This window comes from Gobius niger (genome assembly GCF_951799975.1).
Source record: "Gobius niger genome assembly, chromosome: 10".
Taxonomy (NCBI): Eukaryota; Metazoa; Chordata; class Actinopteri; order Gobiiformes; family Gobiidae; genus Gobius; species Gobius niger.
In genome coordinates this window covers 19,606,285-19,625,357 of record NC_136861.1, presented here as the reverse complement: position 1 = coordinate 19,625,357, position 19,073 = coordinate 19,606,285, and the positions used below count along the sequence as shown (strand labels likewise).

The following is a 19,073-nucleotide window of genomic DNA, read 5'->3' as shown; positions in this document are numbered from 1 at the left end:
CCAGACACTCATATTTCCTCTTCCCTCCAGAGATGGCCCCATAAAATGCATTACATCCACTATTAGCTCTTGTCAGCGTGTCTGTGTGTCAAGGGGAAGATCCATGGATCTTCCTTATTGTATATATCGCATGAACCTTGGTCATGTGTGTTTTGTCAGTTTCTTGTGCAATATAGTTTTTGCCGATTCTCTGAGACTTTTCACAAGCGGGATGTCAGCAGTTGCAGCTTAAATTGTTCAGATGTTTTAGAGAAGGCGTGTGGTAAGATTTTCTGTGTAGAAAGAGTTGTGCATGCGAGCTATAGGCAGGCTGCTCTATATGAAGATATCAGTTCAGCCAAGTTTCAACATTCATGTTCTTGTTTCATTCATCTGCCGTCTCCCAGGAGTTCATTACATTTGATACGATCCTGGAAAATGTCTTCTCTCAGACATTTCACATAGTATTCCCAGGGGGTTTTATGTTATAGATTTGTTTACATTTGTTGCACTCGGGTCGTTTATCATTAGTTCCTCTCAAATGTAATAGCTCAATTGTGCTCATTCACTTTTTCTGTATAATAAGTATGTCGAGTTTAGAGTAAGGTTTTTGGCTTCATGTTTGGCTGAAATTCCCCTGTTCTCACGAGCGTTTATGGGCAGTGTGCTATGAGGCCGGGAGTGTAGGAGGCGTGAGTCATGCATGCTGTCAGTGGAGACATTGAGATACAGAACACTGGTGCGTGCACGTTTTGAGGAGAGGATGCAGTGGGCTGGAGTAGGCTGCAGGACATGGAGAGACTGTGTCACTGTGACAGGCCAAAAGAGATACACAGATGGAGCTTTGTGGCAAAGGAAGAAAACAGCATATGACGGAGTGGGCGCTGCTCGTTCTGTCAGGGACGCTCTGTCTGCAGACACAGCTGGCTCCTGAAGTACTGGGGAAGCACTGCGCCTCATGTCATGTACGGCATTATACACCTGCCGTGCATGTCAGCGAGTGAGTGTTGAGAAATCGAGGATTTTTCAGTTCCAGCTGACACCATCTGAGGTTCACGGTTCATAAAACACACCCTGCTTTCAGGGGAAACAGACCCTTGATTAAACCACATTGTTGGCCTGTTGCTCATCAGACTGAATCATCTGTGACCATCGCATTTTTCCGAATGGAAGATTAGAGATTAAGATTAGGATTATGTTTCAAGCACCCTATTTTAAATGAACAGAAACAGCAAAACACAAAAGCAGACCGTGGGACTTTTTTCTTGTTTTCGTTTCTTTAGTTGCACAAAGTTATGTGACAGTGCGGGGGTCAGTTCGCGCCAAACATTGGTCGTTCTCGCATGCTCATTAAGTCTTGGCCAAATGAGGAGTTTATTCTGCACACTTGGTTGTGGGATGCTTGTTATACCGTGCATGTTTAACTTGAGAAAGCACTTTGTTTTCTGGGAGGAATTTCTGCAACAAGTCTCAAATTTCTCCCTGTGGCATTGTTGCAAAACCAAACTGTCTGCTGTTGTTTGGAGCAGGTCAGCTAAGGTCCGGCCGTAGTTGGAGGACACACTGGAACGGGAAGTTCTTCTGAATAGACTTTAGGGCAATAGTGTCCATGGTAGCATCCATCTCCATTACAGACACAGCTCATTAACCACTTCAAATTGGCTTATTGGCAGTTTGCGCTGATGCCATGCGATTCGTTTTAATTAGCAACTCAATTCCTATCTTATTTTTGTTTGTCACTATCCATATACACTGAGCACAAACGTGCGCAGATATAATTGCACGCACATGGCTTTAATTTAGCACATTATTCAAAGCAATCCAACCAAGACTTCTCCATGACCTCTGCGCGGATATGTGTGAGAGATAAAGTCAGACCAACAGGAGAGAAACTCTGGAAAAAAAGGGGGGATTTTCCTACTTTGACAAAATGCAAACTTTCAACTTTGCTACTTGGAGGAAATTGATTTGCAGTCATTGCCTCCCACAACTTATGAAGGATGAGGCATAAAAATGAGGTTTTAATTCAACACAGACATTATTAAGCACCGCACCAGGGCAGAACGTTAAATGTTAAGACGTGTTTGTTGCCATGGGTTCAAATAAGGTTTAGGCTGATTCTGGCAAACTGTCATTCATTTTGTTTAGAGGGGGAGCGCTGTTGTCGTTCATATAAGAGAGGGGCAGGTGTTATCTAACTACGAGTTCTCTGGTGATTTTTCTGACAAGTTGAGCCAATTTTGTTCCCTTAGTGGTTTTCTCTTGTTTAAAACTGTTTAAAAGTGATGTTTTTAGACCCGATTTAGTCCAAATTTGGAGTCCTGTAGTGGGTCTCAGAGTTCTAAAGCAGGGCTGTACTGTTTTGGTCAAAATTTAGAATCACAATATCTTGGAGCTTATCATTTGATATAAGACTGGAAACTTATCAGAATGAAATGCATTTTGAAACATATTTGTAGAGCTTTGACCAGCTTATATGCAGAATAAGGCCCCAAGACAGGAAACATTTGTAAAAGATTTTCTGCTGCTTAAAATTCATTATAGTGTTTCTCAACTGGTGGGTCAGGGACTCAAAAGTGGGGCAGGTGCATGGCGGGACCAGTTTCAGCCTTTGTCAAAAAAAATAAAAAATAATAATAATAATAATTATTGATGGTGAGACTGAAAATGAATGCATTTTTATATTTTTATTTGAGTGGTGGCTTGTGAGGAAAAGGTGGGTACAAAGCTACGCCTGTTGGGAAGTAACTTGTTTACCTTAATAAATCCTTTTCGTAGTCCCTCTGAGAGTAATACATGTGTTAATGGGAAGATTGGGGGGTCTTTCATCCCCCTGGTGTCTCTGGCCAGAAAACCATGCTTGCAACTTTGCCTGCACCGGGTCGGAGGCGCAATACACACAAATAGAATCACGAAGAAGAAGCTAACAGGCTTACGGGCAAAGCTAGCTGTGGGCTAGCGCCACTTTAGCAGTATTTACAGCCAAGTTTGAGTGAAAAAAATGATCTCCATTGTGTAATCGGACTTACAATATCCCTCTCTCCCTTACAATTTTCTATCAGTGTAGTATTTACTCTCATGGATAATTAATGAGTAAAAAAAAAAAAAAGGCAGCATGCTACGACACCTGCAGTGGCGCTTATGGCCTCTAGGGGCATGAGTTACTTAGTTCTGCTTGAATTTCAATTTCGATTCAGTTGCACTTACCCGTGAAGCCCTTTGACAACTGCTGAGACAGATAAGCAGCATCGACTTCTCTTTTTAAAACCATCCCAACAATCACTCGCTGTCGAAATCCTGTGTTTTAAACTGGGTCTATTTGAGGCCAGGTGTGACCTACTTGGTTAGCATTAGAATTCTGATACTTACATTACATAAGGGTTCATCACTCTCGCTCTAAACTTCACTCATGCACCTACAGAAATTCTCAACCTGACCCATTTACTTGGAATAAATTGGCTCTTTTTTTTGGTTAATGAATAGAAACTAGAGGCTCCAGCATTTCCTCTGACCCGCAACGTGATTTCGAGAAGGATTTTTACACTCAGTATTGATCTACAACAAACTGAAGCATTGTCGATTCCTTAAAGACCCCCTTTCATGTCTGTGTGATGTACAATTGTATAGAAAGTGCTCACCATGGGGAGGGTTGGCCCTTCATTGTTTGACTCATAAAAAATTGGCCCACCACGATGCAAACTTGCCCACCCCTGTACTATAGCCTCAGGCCACATGATTATGGAAAGAGAAAGCTCTAATTCACATGGGAAGTTTTGCACTCCGAGCTGAGATTTCGCAGAGCACATTTTAAACATGTGTCCAGAAGCGTTACACTTCTCCTTATTGTTGAACAGATGGCTCAGTTACACCTTAGAAGATCAGATTAGATTTCCTCCCCCCCACACTACATTCAAACACAAATCCATCGAAATGAAAGTGAACTCAAAACTGGAACCATTTGTAAGGATTGAATGTGCAGAGTGGCTAAACATGTGTTGAGATCAGCACCCGGTTTCACATAATTAATTCTAAATCCAGCGAATTAAAGACAAAAGCATTTTAGCTAAATGGAGTGCGGAGTGTGATTTGACCAATTTGTGTTAGAAGCAGACATATTGCCGCAGCGTGGTGAGCTTTGTGCACAGGTGTCAGCTGTCAGGTGTGCTTCTAGGGGATTATGGGTAAGTCTGAGTGCCACCCCTTCACCGTAATAACAGCCATCACGGCCTGGACACCTGCCGGCACTTGGGGAGGACGGGCCCTTCCGACTCCAGGAAGTGACTGCGCTCTAAAACTCCACATCTTACGCACACTTGCGCCTCACTAACAATTAACCGTGGCGGAACACAAGAGTCTATTTTAGTCCACAGCAAAGCAAGTGAAATAAATAATAACGTGCTGTTTCTTTCTGTGTTTTTCCTCCATTCGCAGCGGATCACATCGATGTCCTCAGGGAGCTGGACCTGACAGAATACTTGGAGGGTGTGTCGCTGGAGGCGGGGATTTGCAGGAGCAGACCGGGTACACAGGAGACAGACCTGGCCTACAGAATAGACAAGAAGATACAACTCAGTGCCCCCACCAGGCAGCTTTTTCCAGGTATAATTCACTCATATTGTAGCTACTTTGTTTGAATTGTTAAAGTGCATATGACACATTGGACATAATCTTTGCTAAAACATAGTCAACACAGTTATATTTAAGATTTTGCTAAAGAGTGTACCCAGCTTTCTTTAGTTTGTCCATTAAAAAAAAAAAAAAAGTTTCACTTCCTTATAGGAGGTGACATAGATGCCGGCAAACTATTTTACACTGTTGCCGTGCCGACCATGTTATGTCAATGGGAAATGAAAGAGTTAAACTGCTACGGTTACTTTTTTCTATGTCACTTCTTGTCTGTAGCTTCAAAAATAAAAATAAAATTACTTTTCAGCCCAAGAGTGCTGCTTCACTGAAATGAAATGATCATTATGCAACTGAAGAACTTGCAACTGATGTTATCCTTCTATATCCTTCTAAAGTTACACCTGGATGTAACTAAATGTTCTGATATGTGGTTGCTGGAGTTGGTCAGGTCTTGGTTTAGCAACACTACATACCCAAAGAATGAGATCAGCTGAACATCCTGAATGACCAGGTTATTCCATCAATGGATTTCTTCTTTCCTGATGGCACAGGCGTATTCTAAGATGACAATGCCAGGATTCATCAGGCTCACGTTGTGAAAGATCGGCTCAGGGATAATGAGATTTCATTTTCACACATGGATCAGCCGCTACAGAGTCCAGATCTTAACCTCTTAACCCTTGCCTTGACGGAGCGCTTTTCCTCCAGTTCAGCTTTGCTCAAATCCAAAAGCAAAAAAGTGGCAAAAGGGCGACAAAAAGGCGCCGGAAAATCAACAACAACAACCCTAACATCATAGAGTGATGAAATAAGCAACAAAAAAGTGACAAAAATTAGATGGATAAAGTGACGGAAAAATGACAAAAAAAGTGATGAAAACACAATATAAAAGTGACAAAAACGCTACAAAATGTGACAAAAGTGCAGCTAAAGAATGATGACAAAGCAACAAAAACACAGCGACAAAAGTACAAAAATACAACAAAAATGCTTAAAAAATGCGACAAAAAGCGGCAGTCATTTTTGCAGGTCTTTCAAATGAGGCGTTACTATTAAACCCCAGTCCAGAAGCTTTTCCATTTGGGTAAAGCTGAACTGGAAAAAATGCACTCGGTCAGGTTTAGAGAATCTTTGGGATGTGCTGTAGAAGGCTCTGCGCAGTGAGCCAAAGGCGGTCCAAAGAAATATTAGTGTGTGACCTTTTTTGTGTGGATATGCAGTTTAATAATATATATACTGTATATATATAATGTTTACTGGCAGACTTCTAACATATTTGCCTGAGTCATATTTCAAGGTTTTTTGGTAAACAGAGAGACTGCTTCAGAATCCCAGTTCAAGGTGTTTCTTTAGTTGCAACAGAATGAAAGGCAGAGGTCATTGTCAGTGTTTCCTTAAAATGGAGCAGAGTTTGGAGTTTCCAAGTGCTGACAGGTGTTGTGAGCTCGAAAATGTAGAATAGTCAAATACGGGCATGATGTAATGCAGTTGAAAAGGTCCAGATAAATGTAATGATTAAAGTAAATGGCTATAACCCCTGTTACTCTTGTTGCATTTTATTTATTTATTTTATTTTCATTTAATATTCGGGCAGATTCACAATTCCCCGAGGACTTCTCTCTAATGGCCACCATTCGAGCTAAAAAGGGCTCCCAGTTCTTTCTGCTGTCCGTCTATGATGACCAGGGGGTGCAGCAGGTCGGGCTTGAGGTGGGACGCTCCCCTGTGTTCCTCTATGAAGATCAGAACGGGCGACCGACAGCTGAACTCTACCCCACCTTCAGGAACGTCAACACCGCAGATGGAAAGTGGGTATACAGCAGTATTTACAATGCGTTGATGAGATAGATTTATATTCCTCCTCATCGCTGCGCACGTTGTGTTGTTTCAGATGGCACAGAATCGCCTACAGCGTTCGCGGGAAGTCTGTCGCTCTGTACTTGGACTGTCAGAGGATTGAGACCCTGAGCCTGCCTCGTGGGGACAGTGCGGTGGTCAGCACCGATGGAGTCACTGTGTTTGGAACAAGACTGCTGGATGAAGATGTATTTGAGGTATTTATACAAAGTCCCATATGTTAGGCAACAATGTATACATTTCTAGAGAACTCCCCCCCAACGTTCTGACAGCATGACTAAAGATGTCAACATAAATAACGGGCTTGTAAAGTGATAGGGACAAAGTTACATAGTAATACTGAGGATAATTAGTCTTTGTAAAATAAGACGATTGGGTTTTACCTTTTGTATTTTGAATATTTCCAATACCATACAATCCTCTTGTGAAACGGAAAATCTCCTTAGAAGATTTGAAAAGAAAATCACAGTTCAAGAGGTTACGGGGTGATAGGGGCTCTGTCAGTCAAACGTTGGAAGTGCAAAGTGAAGAAAAGAAGAGGAAAAAAATAAATTGAAACGGCTGGGAAGGGACTTTTTGTTCAGGCATGTCCACCACCATCCTTTTCAAAGCAGAGAAAATATTTGTTCTTGCTCGATTTGTTAGAGTGCATCTACTGCCTACAAAACAGGCTACAGCCCTGACCACAGTCTGCTCATGTCCACAGAAAATGTGTCTGTCAGAAATAGCTTCTAATGCTATAAGACGACACCCCGCACCATGACATTATAGGACTTTTACATCAATAGAGAATGAAATGCAAGGCCAAATGAAGATGTAAAATGTTATTCAGGAAAGCTTCCTTTTATTTCCGAGTGTCCAAAGTGAACCTTGTCTGGAGGCTGGGAGAAAATGTCCCAGTATAAAAACAGTCAAATTGGCTAATGCTCTTGATTGATGCAACGTCCTTAACCTATTAGCTTGTTCACCTGCACCGACACTAACCAGATGTCAGTGTCAGAGCTAACCAGCGAACGCCCACTGCCCAGGGTTATTCAGTAATCACAGACTATTCAAAACTGTCCACCCTTTAACACCTTTTACCTAAGGTCAAGATCCTCCCAGGCCATCACCCTGATCCTGCTGCTAACCAGAGTTGAGTCTAAACATGTCCATATAGTACATTTAAAACAGACAATTTGAGTGAAAGTACGATAATAATAGTGTCACTAAGATATGACATTGTCCCTTGTTGAAATGATTTACTCACTTTCTCTATTTTTATCCAAATGACATGAGTCTGTGCGTGAATAAGTGCCATTCATATTACACATGGGGCGTGGCTGGTACCAGGGGACAGCGGTTTATCCCGGCTGACCTCGGGGTCCCTGTTCCCAGGCCCCGGTTCTGGGAGAGGGCTCGGTCTTTCCGGCGTGGGAGCTCGAGCCTGGGAGCTTGTGTTAGGACTGTGGGCAGCCGCGAGCCTCTCTATTGCTTCCAGATTGCTCACAAATGAGTTGCAAAGTTGGACTTCCCAAACTTCACACTGTGCTCGCAAACAGAGCTAAGCAAACTGTCCACAAATGGGCTGTGCTCCTTCTTGGCTCCGTGCGCAGATTTGTGCTGCCAACAGGCTAACTGCGAAGACGAGATCCAAGGGAAGATTATCTGTTAACTTAAGGCATTTCGAACATTTCCATCTTGACTAGCAGCTGAAGTGCAAATTGTTTTTTCACAGTAGTGCGCTGCAGCGGTTGATCGGGCCGAATTAACCAATCGCCAAATTAGAAAGATGGCAACTATTTCTGGGACTATCTTGTAGGTTTAAAACAATGCTAAAGGGCTGCTTTTGGACAGATGCCTGGTGTTTGTTTGGACTGTGCATGTTGAGGACCACACACACATGCAAACACTGGATTGTAGCCATGGACTAATTTCCATCCATTGTCCGTCACTCGCATTTACAAACGCTCTAATTCTTCCTGCCCCCAGAGGAGACCCTGTTGTACATGTTTTTAGTGATTTTAGTGGAAAAACTACAAGCTCAGGGATTAAACCCATACTAAATGTATACTCCTCCTTTACTCCAGTTTTGAAGTTCAAAGAAGAAGAATATGAACATGAAAAGGCGTGCTCCTCCTTTAACCCCTTAACCCCCACCTTAACCGAGTAGATTTTCTCCAGTTTTACCCAAATCTAAAAGCTTCTCAACTGGAAAGGTAACGCCTTATTTAAAAGCTAAGACCCACCTAAGCCTCTTCCTGGTTTTTGTTGTATTTTTATCACGTTTTCCTTGCTTTGTTGTCATGTTTTTTCCACATTGATCACATTGTTTGCTTTTTTTAGTGTAATGTTACTGTGATCAAGCCACTAAGCTCCATTCAAGAAGCTTTTATATTTGGATAGAGCCGAACTGGAGAAATTGCGCTCAGTTAAAGTGGGGGTTAAAAATCAATTAGGTATTTTTCCACATGTGTGCTGTGTATTCGACTTGAATGCGTAAAACAAAATGAAGACATTGTTTGTAGAATGTTGTAGCTGTTAATTCAGCCACAAGGAGTCGCCACTGCGCTCTTTGTGAAAGCCCAAAGCCTAGATAAACTGGGGAGGGCATCTTGCATTGACCTCTTAAACCCCACTTGAACAGAGCACATTTTCTCCAGTTCGGCTTTACTCAAATCTAAAAGCTTTTGGACTGGAGCTAACAGCCTATAGGCCAGTGTCACGCCTTATTTAAAAGCTAAGACCTTTTTTTGTTGCTTCTTCATCGCTTTTGTTTCGTTGCATTCTGTCATGTTTTCATCACATTTATGGTCGTGTTTTTGTTGCTTTTCATTGTGTTATTGTTGAATTTTTTTGTTTTTGTTTTTTTAACTTTTTCATCACTTTTTCATCATGTTTTTGTCACTTGTTTATTGTGTTTTTCTGCTATTTCCCCCCCCCCCCCGTTTTTTGTGGCTATTTTGATGCTTTTTTCAAGAAGCGTTTAGATTTGGGTAAAGCCAAACTAGAGAAAAAGTGCTTGGTTCAGGTGGTGCATTTTCTCTAGTTCAGCGTTACCCAATTCTAAAAGCAACACCTCATTTGAAGGCTAAGACCTACAAAACTCATTTAAACTGATATTTTTCCCCTTTTTATGACACTTTTTTCTCCATTGTTTTCTTGTTGCATTTCAGTTACTTTTCAGTCGCTCTTTTGTGGCTTTTTTGTTGCATTTTTGTCACTTTTTCATCACTTTTTTTGTTTTCTTCACACATTATCGTCATGGTTACATCACTCTTAAGTCGCTCATTTGTCACATTTTCATCCATGTTTTTATCACTATTTTGACTTTTTTTTTTTTCAAGCTGCTTTTAGATTTGGGTAAAGCCAAGACTGGAGAAAATGTGCTCAGTTCCGGTGGGGGTTAAGAGGTTAAACATGACACCAAATCCACCTGTTAATCACTGCACACTGAGACAAACTAGAAGGCGAAGCATCCGATAATCAAGCAGCTGTGAGTCTGAGAAAAGTCAGTGTTCTGTAGGTTGAGCCTCCTATTAAAACTTGGACATAATACAGCGTAAAACAATTTCCCTGTGAGTGTGCTATAATGATGCAAAGGCTCTACAGAATTGCAGTGTTTTGTAACAGGCCCATTGGTGTGGCATTGAGCTCGATAGAAAATAGGCAGAGCGCTTTGTGAAAGTGGTGCTTTTGATCTAGAATCAAGATTATATTTGATTGGATTACCTCCCCGTTGCTTTACTCTGTCTGACTTGCCTTTCTTCTGTCACCTTTGTGCGCATTAATTTCCTGTGCTTGTCTCTGGCTGCGGGCCCACACCGTGAAAACAAACGTGATAGATGGAAAGCAGCCTCGAGAGCTCACATATTAAAGTACAAATGACCAGAGTGAATTGAAATGTGTGGCATATAGTCATCGCTGATTGATTTACATTAGGGATGTATGAGCTGCGAGCAGGTGAAACAGGCTTTTTATGTGTTAAGATTGATTTCACCTCTGCCCACTAAACTATCATCAGGAAAGATTTGAATTGGATTGTAATTACGGCAGCATCAAGCGTTTTAACTCAGCTTAATTGATCGCAAATGGCTCTCCAGATGTCCCCGGGATCACATTTCATCCCACAATATGCAGCAGCCTGTCAGTTGCTTATGCTTCTGATCACTGGTGCAATATAAGCTTTCCCAAAAACACGGATATGTTTGCTCGGATGTGCACAACTCAATCCAGTCACAATCGGAATCAGTTGCAATTTGCGATTATGTGAGGATTTCTTTTTAAATCAGAACTATGTAACTCATGCCCCTAGAGGCCATAAGCGCCACTGCAGGTGTCGTGGCATGTTGCGTTTTTCTACTCATTTATTTCCATGAGAGTAAATACTACGCTGACAGAAAAGACAAAGGGAGAGAGGGATATTGTACATCCAATTACACAGTGGAGATATTTTTTTTCTCTTAAACTTGGCTGTAAATACTGTTTAAGTGGCGCTAGCCCACTGTTGGTTTTGCCCGTTAGCCTGTTAGCTTCTTCTTTGTGATTCTAATAGTGTGTATTGGGGCCTCCGGGTCGGAGCAGGGAAAGCTGCAAGGGTGGTTTTCTGGCCAGAGACACCAGGGGGGATGAATGACCCCCCATCATCCCATTAACACTTATATTAAGAAGGAGTTCTCTGCGTCTCTCTGTGGACATTTTATTGCCTAAAGCAGCCATTCCCAAAGCACAGGACATCGCGGCCCCCTTATCGATCAGAGATTCTCACCCCAAAATAATCATTTACCTCATTCAAAGTAATCTTACAGCTAAAATGACATAAAAAGCAACAGCAAGCAATAATTGTCTGCTAAATCCTGGTTTAAAATAGTATATGTTTGTCAATAAATGTGTTGTTCCTTTTAAAACCAATATTTTTCAGTGAACTTGTTTTGTAGACAAACTTTGGAGGCCGCCCTGTAGTGCCTCTGACGCCCACCAGGGGGCCCTGAACCCCACTTTGGGAACCACTGAAGAAATAAAGCCTTCGTGATTTGCTTCTTGTGAGCTTTCAAATTGAGATTTCTAATTGTGATTACTTCTGCAGCCTTAATGTGCGCATGGAGTCCTACAGAGTGCATAATCATTGTGGCTGTTTACTAAACTGTGGCTTGAGTCAAGGAGGACATCCGATGAAAAAATCTATCCTAATCAATTCCTGTACATAGGAAGCAAGCACTTTTGCTTTAGTGACGCTGCAAGAAAGGAGGGAAGACTCTTGAATCAATGAGGGATTTGTAAATGTAGCAAGTAGTGTTTATAACAAGGGTATAGGTCAAAGGAAACAGCTTGAGTGTAAAAGTGGTTTGTTAAGAGTTGTTGTATTTTTATATTATGAGGAGAAACTTCTGCTTTGACAGAAACTAGACCTAATATATGACCTAAATACCGCTCCCCTTGATACTGTTTTGAATTAATATGTTATCAGTATTCTGGATGTGTGTGTGTTTATCATAGGGAGACATTCAACAGCTGCTGATCTCCATGGACCCTGAAGCTGCTGCCAGTTACTGTGAGAGATACATCCCAGACTGTGACACCGCTCTGCCGTACAGCATTCAGAGTGTGCAGGTTAGTAAACTCAACAAGGAAATATTATCAGCTCACTACATATGCTTTTATAATGTTATGTTAACCTAATGTCTCAGCTCACTGCCAAGCAGAGGTCAGGGAGACAAGTGTTGCCTATGAGCTTGATACACTGATGCTGCTCAGGCTCAAATAGTTGTGAAGTCCAGACATTTTAGGCACGTGATGTAAGAGGCTCCCCTTGTTTTATAATTGTATCATATTTTATTGAATTATTGATGGTGTATGTTTTACATTGTTGCAAGAGAAAGCCAAAGAATGTTTTTGTTGTGTACATTTGGGTCTGGTCAGTGCTCCTGGGATGGGTCATTATTGCATGTGTGAAACGCTTGTACTTGGCTCGTACAGAGCAGCAGCTGAGCAATATGGGCTAAAGCCAAGGCATTTCGACATCTGTCAGCCCACTGACCTACTTCCCATAACATTCGCATACAAATAAGTCAGCTGGACCCAGTCACAATGAATTACAAAGAGTTGATCTTAAAAGTGTTGCTTGGCTGGTGCTTATGTATATTTGTATGTAGATTCTTATGATGAACAATACTTTGTGACTTAACCTTTGTTCACAGTTGTGTTTATAGGTCCTGCATCCTCTTTTGTTTCTAGGAGTAGAATTTGTTTTGTATATTGAAAAAGCAGTCATTTCTGGATGAAAAAGCCTCATCTAATTATATAAGTGTTTTTATTGATTGTGAACTAGTTTTTTGGCATTACGGTGAGACTAAAGCTCTAGTTTACTCCCTGAAAGCTGTGAAACGTGCTCATAGTCTCATCCCTCTGTAGAATTGGGATGTTAGAAATGAGGAAAGGTTGAAATGAGTTTGCACCACGACTAAGGGGGCCATTTATCAAGATAGGCACTATAGAGTGAGTGCAAGTTAGAAAGAAGAAAATAGCTTTTTGTGGCTGTTTTGCCCCTAATTTACCATTTGAACTCATGTGTATTATAGAGTTAGGGCTCCAAATGAGATATGTAAATGAGGGGATGCTGCGTGCGTAAAGAAAATTACGTTCTCTTTCATTATTAGTAAACCAAAAACGTTTGGTAAAAGGCCTTTAAACTCTAAAAACTCTTAAAATCACAATAATAGTACTGGTCTGTTTTGTTTTAAATTGTTATAATTGTAACTATTGCGTTATTAAATGGATTTTGTCTTCTTCCACCTACAATCCGTCCCCCAAATCTCCATTCTACCTTCCCAATAAAAGAACTCCTCGAAGTCAGACGCCACGATGCAAAATGAAAAACTCCAGACGCAATCAAAAAAGGAGGGGAAGGGCAAAAAGGACAGAAAGAACAAAAAGAAGCGGGACAAAGGGTCAAGGGGCAAAGGCAAGCGTAAAGGCAAAGGCAAGGGGAAGAAGAAGGAATCCAGGAGGAAGAAACACCAGGAAGAAGTGCAAGATGTCTTCCTCCAAGCCCCTACACCACTGGCTCTGTATCTGTCCCAAGAAGCCTTACAGCCCACTCAGGTGCCCCTAACCACCTCTACAATAGAAACGACCACATCTACAGTCAGTGCGACGCAAGAGAGCGACAAGAGCTGGTTGGAAATGAGCACTCCGGAGTCCGAACTCACCTCCAGGTCCTCCACGGCGGATCCCAGTGTAATACTAGTGTCTGAGATTACAACGGAGGTAGATATGTTCCCCCAGTAGCTGTTCTTAACCCCCCATTGTCACACCTAACAGCTCCCCCCCACACCCCCGAGAATGTTGTTTCGCAATGCCCTGAAAACCAATGCAATCCACAATGTTGTGATTTATGTCGCTGTTCTAATACTTCTCTGCATGCATCCTATGAAACCTGGCTCTATGAACTGTCTTAGTATGTCTGTAATTGTTCCTATTTCAAGTATAAAACAAGGAAAAAAAAAAAAAAAAGATTGGATGTTGCATTAAGCAAAACAATAGGGTAAAGAAAATACAGGTGCTCGTCATATAATTAGAATATCATGAAAAGTGCATTTACTTCCGTTATTATTGATATGCATAAGACTTTATGCCCTCCATGTCAGAAATACTAGTATTTATAACTGATTGACTACATTAAAGATGCATTATGCAACTTTTTATGTAGGAAAAAGAAGTTGATATTTGTGCATATTTGACCTCTTAGTGCCCCAGCGGCTGTAAGAGTGGTCAGTATGCCTTTTATTTCCATCACAGTGGTCTCTCGGACGCTCCAGGATCAATTGTTTAGAAGGTTTTCACTGCTGACGGATCCTCTCACAAGAAAACCTACAAAACAACTGATCCCGGAGTGTTGTAGAGACCACCATGATCGAAAGTAAAGACCCTGTGCTAATCATTCATACAGCCACTGTGTCACTATACTCAAATACTCACAAATAGCAACTTTATTTTTACATAAAAAGTTGCATAATGCTAACCTGGCTAACACCAGGCTGCTGTGTGCGCTCGAATTATTTCGAACTGCACAACAGCCTGGGGACCATGGCCAAATCTCCGGTGGATTTGGGAACCAATCACAGAACGAGGAGGGACGGCAAGACGATGACGCACTATTCGATATACGGAAGCTTGTAGTTTATTTACGGATAATTTAAAAAAAAGTTTATTTACGGATCCAACATGACAGCAGCAGACACGATGGTATTTTTTGATCAAGCTTTAGACCTTGTTCTAAATAATTTAGCTCAAAAGTTTACAGCGGGTACGTCATACGTCATCTCATACGATGATATGATTGGCTGGGGCTACGTGCAGACGCATGAGACTTTTTTTTTTTTTTTTTCGTATCGCCCAATAAACGACTATGGACGATCGTAAACCACACCTCTCCTACGAGAAAATGAATTGGTGGTCCCCAGACTAAATATCACTTGTGATTTTAGTCTGGTGTTAGCCAGGCTAGCATAATGCACCTTTAAATTCAGAATATTGTGGAGAAAAGAAACTACTTTTGCAGAACCACAATTTACCGGATAAATTTACTACATGGGCAGTTATGCAAAACTCTACTTAACCTATGTCTCCATATTTCGATAATTCTCACATGAATAGAAGCATGCCTGTTTCTTATACGTATGGCTCACTCAGAGTAGTGTCATAGTGTCATCAATTGAGCAGACTAATTCCCATCCTTGTGTGCAGCTACTTGAATCTATTGCGTTGCTGTGTGCATCTGTTTTCATCTAATTGTGCAACACATTAACCACACACCTGTCAAGCTGTATCCTTAACACAAACAAATGTCGCCTCTTTGTCATCACATTCCTCTAAACCCCCTTTCATTTCGCACAGACCGTTTATGCAGCCTTTAGATTTTCTCATATATATGCTGTGTTGGCCTCCAGAAGCCGGAGCGTGTGCAGACAGCAGTCGTGGAGGGGCCTGATGATGACCTGTACGATGCTCTGTCGGTTTCCACAGTAACAGTGGCACCGAATCTGACCGACTATGAGGTAGGCTTGTTGTGCGGCATAACCCTCAGACAGGCAATGTTCTCATAATGGACTGTATTTTCATGACAGGTCCTTGAATATGACTACTTTAAAAATGACACAGACTTCGACGAGTATGAGATTTATGAGGATGGCTATGATTTTGCAGAACGAGAAACTGCAGGGACATGGGATGGACAGGTATATTGCAAACATGAAGTAGATGGGAGTATTGACACTTAGGCATGTAATGATAAGTGACTTCATTTGATGTGCTTCTGTTCCTCAGGGGGCTGCCAGAGGAGAGAAGGGCCAGAAGGGAGAACCCGCTGTCGTTGAGCCAGTGAGTCATTTATTAAAAAAGGACAAGCTATCAGAGTGTTCGAGGGTCCTAATTTTTTCTGTTTATAGGGAGCACTTATTGAAGGGCCTCCAGGTTTACAAGGACCACAGGTTGGTGGGAGAACAGTTCATATTTGGAGTTCTCATTTACAGTTAGTTCGGACACAACTGAATTAACAGAGACTTGCATTGTCTTTGCAGGGGATGAGTGGTCCAGCTGGACCTGTTGGGCCCCCAGGACCAAGAGGCGATCCAGGTGAAGTGGTGAGTTTGATCTGAGCTTATTTCCTAATCTGAATCGTCTTAGATTTTGACGAACGAAATGGATCAGTACACACGTGAAAGCCACGACTAAACTTGACTAACGCTTGTGATTTTGATTCATATCTTAATTTTGATTATTTTTGTTTAATATTTTTCAGAAATTCAGACTGTATAGTTGCTAATTAGGGAAAATAGTGAATAGTGTTATGTTTTTTAATAAACGCTATTTAATTTGTTCCATGATTCTGTCCATCTGTCCATTAGTTTCACACCACATCACTTGTGATTTGAGATAAGGTGTATTGGCTGCTCGAGCACAGACCGTCTGTCTGTTTCACTCAGTTTTCTCATTTACCAAAACACACTCTCACACAAAAACACACTTGGAGTATATTTTCAGTCTAACCCTATTATCCCTCCACTTTTCAGGGTCCTCAGGGACGACTGGGTCTACCAGGGGCTGATGGGATTCCAGGTCCCCCGGGAACAGTGCTGATGATGCCAGTAAGAACTCTGCTCCTCAAGCACAGCCTCTCCCGCTGCAGTGGCCTCACATGGCCACAAGGGGGGGTTATGTTGCTTCTATCTTGCTGCATGAATTCACAGGCCACTGCAAAAAGCACTGATGGTTTTCATCTGCTTATAGTTCCAGTATAGAGGTGATTCACAAAAGGGGCCTGTTGTGTCTCCACAAGAAGCCCAAGCACATGCAATTCTTCAGCAGGCCCAGGTATAGCAGAGTCTGTTAATCAGGACAGCATTAAATGTTATTAATCCTTTGTATAGAACTGCAAAAATACTGCAGTGTTCATTATGTTTATTTAATATAATTAGTTTTGTTGTATTTTCATTCTAGATTTCACTGAAGGGCCCTCCAGGGCCATTAGGTCTCACAGGACGACCAGGTCCCCAGGTAAGACTCTTGGCACTTCATTTGCAAAGCAGATACGTAGAACATATGCTCGCAAATTTCTCTTCACATAGCAGTGTTTTTCAATACCAGGTGTTTCCGTGCCGTGAAAAAAAAAAGTCACTTGTTCTTAATCTAATTTACACAACTTTAGCTTCACAAGTGTCATCTGTAGAGCACAGTAACAAATATCCAACACGATTCTGAAAAAAAAGAAAAAAGATCAGAACAGAGATACCTGCTTTTGCAAATTAACTCTTCTAGTGTTCCCTTATGAAGATGACAATTTTTATTAACTTTTCCTATTTTCAGGGTGCCCCAGGACCAGCTGGAATTAAAGGAGACAGTGGAGAGAGTGGTCCTGCTGTACGACAAGTGTTAATTAGCCACTTCACCATATTTATTTATAGGCCTAAATGATTGACTCTTTGTCGTCTTTCATATCTAGGGGCCTGTTGGTTTGCCCGGTCCTCCTGGTCCACATGGAAAGGCAGGAAAGAGAGTAAGATGCCACCTGAAGTTAAAATTATATATTGTGACAAGTCTGTGATGAAGAATAGCATGTAAACGCAGGTATTATTTAAATTTACTAGGGCCGTGCAGGAGCAGACGGAGGACGAGGAGCGCCAGGTGAAACTGGTGTTAAGGTATGTCATACATTCAATTATAGATGGGAATCATTTTGAAGAAAAACTTGATTCTGAGGAGAGAATAAAACAATGCTTAAATATGTGCTGCAAGTAAGGCACATTAAAGTTTCCAGTTTACAAAACATGTGTCTTCAGTGACATGAAGCTACTTACGGCTTAATACTGCCATCAGATCTAGTAAATAAAACAGAGCCAATGTGATTGAAGTGTATTCACTATCAGTGCAGCCAGTGCAGCGCTGCCACTCTGATACACAGACAGCAGATGGGGAGCTCTGCCAGGGGAGACTTTTTGTACAATTGCACTAATGTTTACACATTACCATATGTGAGTTCTGGGTGTAATGCTTCTCTGACTCCTCAGGGCGACAGAGGCTTTGATGGTCTGCCAGGTCTCCCGGGAGACAAGGGCCACAGAGTGAGTGGATTGATCATGTGACACTGTTTTATTTCTCATCATTAACACCACATACCAACACAGGCTTTGTAGAGGCATGACTCGCTTTGTGGCAGATGTTTATTTGCATAAATAATATGATTCTGACGATTGTGTGATTCCTGTAATGACATGATATACCAAAAGCATCTGCTTGATGCTGCTTTGCCCTGAACAACACTGTCTGCATTTTTTCAAAGATTGTGGCTAATCCCTTTATCATTTAGGGTGACAGAGGGAAGCCAGGTCCTGCCGGGCCAGTTGGAGAATCCGGGGAAAAGGCAAGTTTCAACTACACAATGAACAAACTCTCCAAATAAATGTATAGAAATGTTCAAAAACACAATCTCATGATGCACACAGAATCACACATTAAAGCTTTCAGATAAAATAAAACAAAATTGTAATATGCAGCCTGTTAATATTGTTTCACAGTTTGCAAAAGACAAGAAAACTCTGTAGAGCAACAGTAAGAAATATGACAGAGAATGTGACAGACTGAAGCTCTTGTCAAGATTGTATCAATTTACACAAGAAAATGGGTGAATTTGGAGAGCGCAGTCTATTAGTCTTTCCTTGAAGGGAGTCGGGTCTTATCTGTCAGCCAGAGCCAGTGAATTTTTTTAATGAGCTGTTTTCACAGATTATGTCTGTGTGGATTTGAAAGTGAACGGCTTGTGTCTGATTGAATGTGTAGGTTTTTTTATGAATATATTTCATCTTTCTTTGTAGGGATCTGATGGACCTGTGGGACCAAGAGGACAACCAGGGGAGCCTGTGAGTAACAGCGACCAAACAATTGCTGCAAAATATATATATAGTATGTTGACCTTCAAACCCAACCGCACAACCAACTTTATCAAACCATCAGATCACTTTATTCATCCACACAAGGCAATTAAAAAATATGTTTGTGTTCCAGAAAATTATTTTTCCCCCTTTGAGTTTTCGGTTTCTAATTATGTAAAAACAAGAATATTGAAACATCCAGGTAGA

At 41.5% G+C, this 19,073-nt stretch overlaps 1 protein-coding gene across 1 annotated transcript in view; it reads left to right on the top strand.

Annotated features, from left to right (window-relative positions):
- col5a3a (collagen, type V, alpha 3a) overlaps positions 1-19,073 on the top strand; it is a 47,078-nt gene that overhangs the window by 4,372 nt on the left and 23,633 nt on the right. The window contains exons 2-20 of the mRNA XM_079564650.1: positions 4,411-4,578; positions 6,200-6,413; positions 6,497-6,659; positions 11,938-12,051; positions 13,279-13,707; positions 15,390-15,497; positions 15,567-15,677; positions 15,766-15,819; positions 15,888-15,929; positions 16,020-16,082; positions 16,512-16,586; positions 16,729-16,812; positions 16,939-16,995; positions 17,305-17,358; positions 17,441-17,494; positions 17,586-17,639; positions 18,006-18,059; positions 18,305-18,358; positions 18,810-18,854. Of these exons, the coding sequence (XP_079420776.1) occupies positions 4,411-4,578; positions 6,200-6,413; positions 6,497-6,659; positions 11,938-12,051; positions 13,279-13,707; positions 15,390-15,497; positions 15,567-15,677; positions 15,766-15,819; positions 15,888-15,929; positions 16,020-16,082; positions 16,512-16,586; positions 16,729-16,812; positions 16,939-16,995; positions 17,305-17,358; positions 17,441-17,494; positions 17,586-17,639; positions 18,006-18,059; positions 18,305-18,358; positions 18,810-18,854 (1,997 nt within the window). The remainder of the gene's footprint in view (positions 1-4,410; positions 4,579-6,199; positions 6,414-6,496; positions 6,660-11,937; positions 12,052-13,278; positions 13,708-15,389; positions 15,498-15,566; positions 15,678-15,765; positions 15,820-15,887; positions 15,930-16,019; positions 16,083-16,511; positions 16,587-16,728; positions 16,813-16,938; positions 16,996-17,304; positions 17,359-17,440; positions 17,495-17,585; positions 17,640-18,005; positions 18,060-18,304; positions 18,359-18,809; positions 18,855-19,073) is intronic.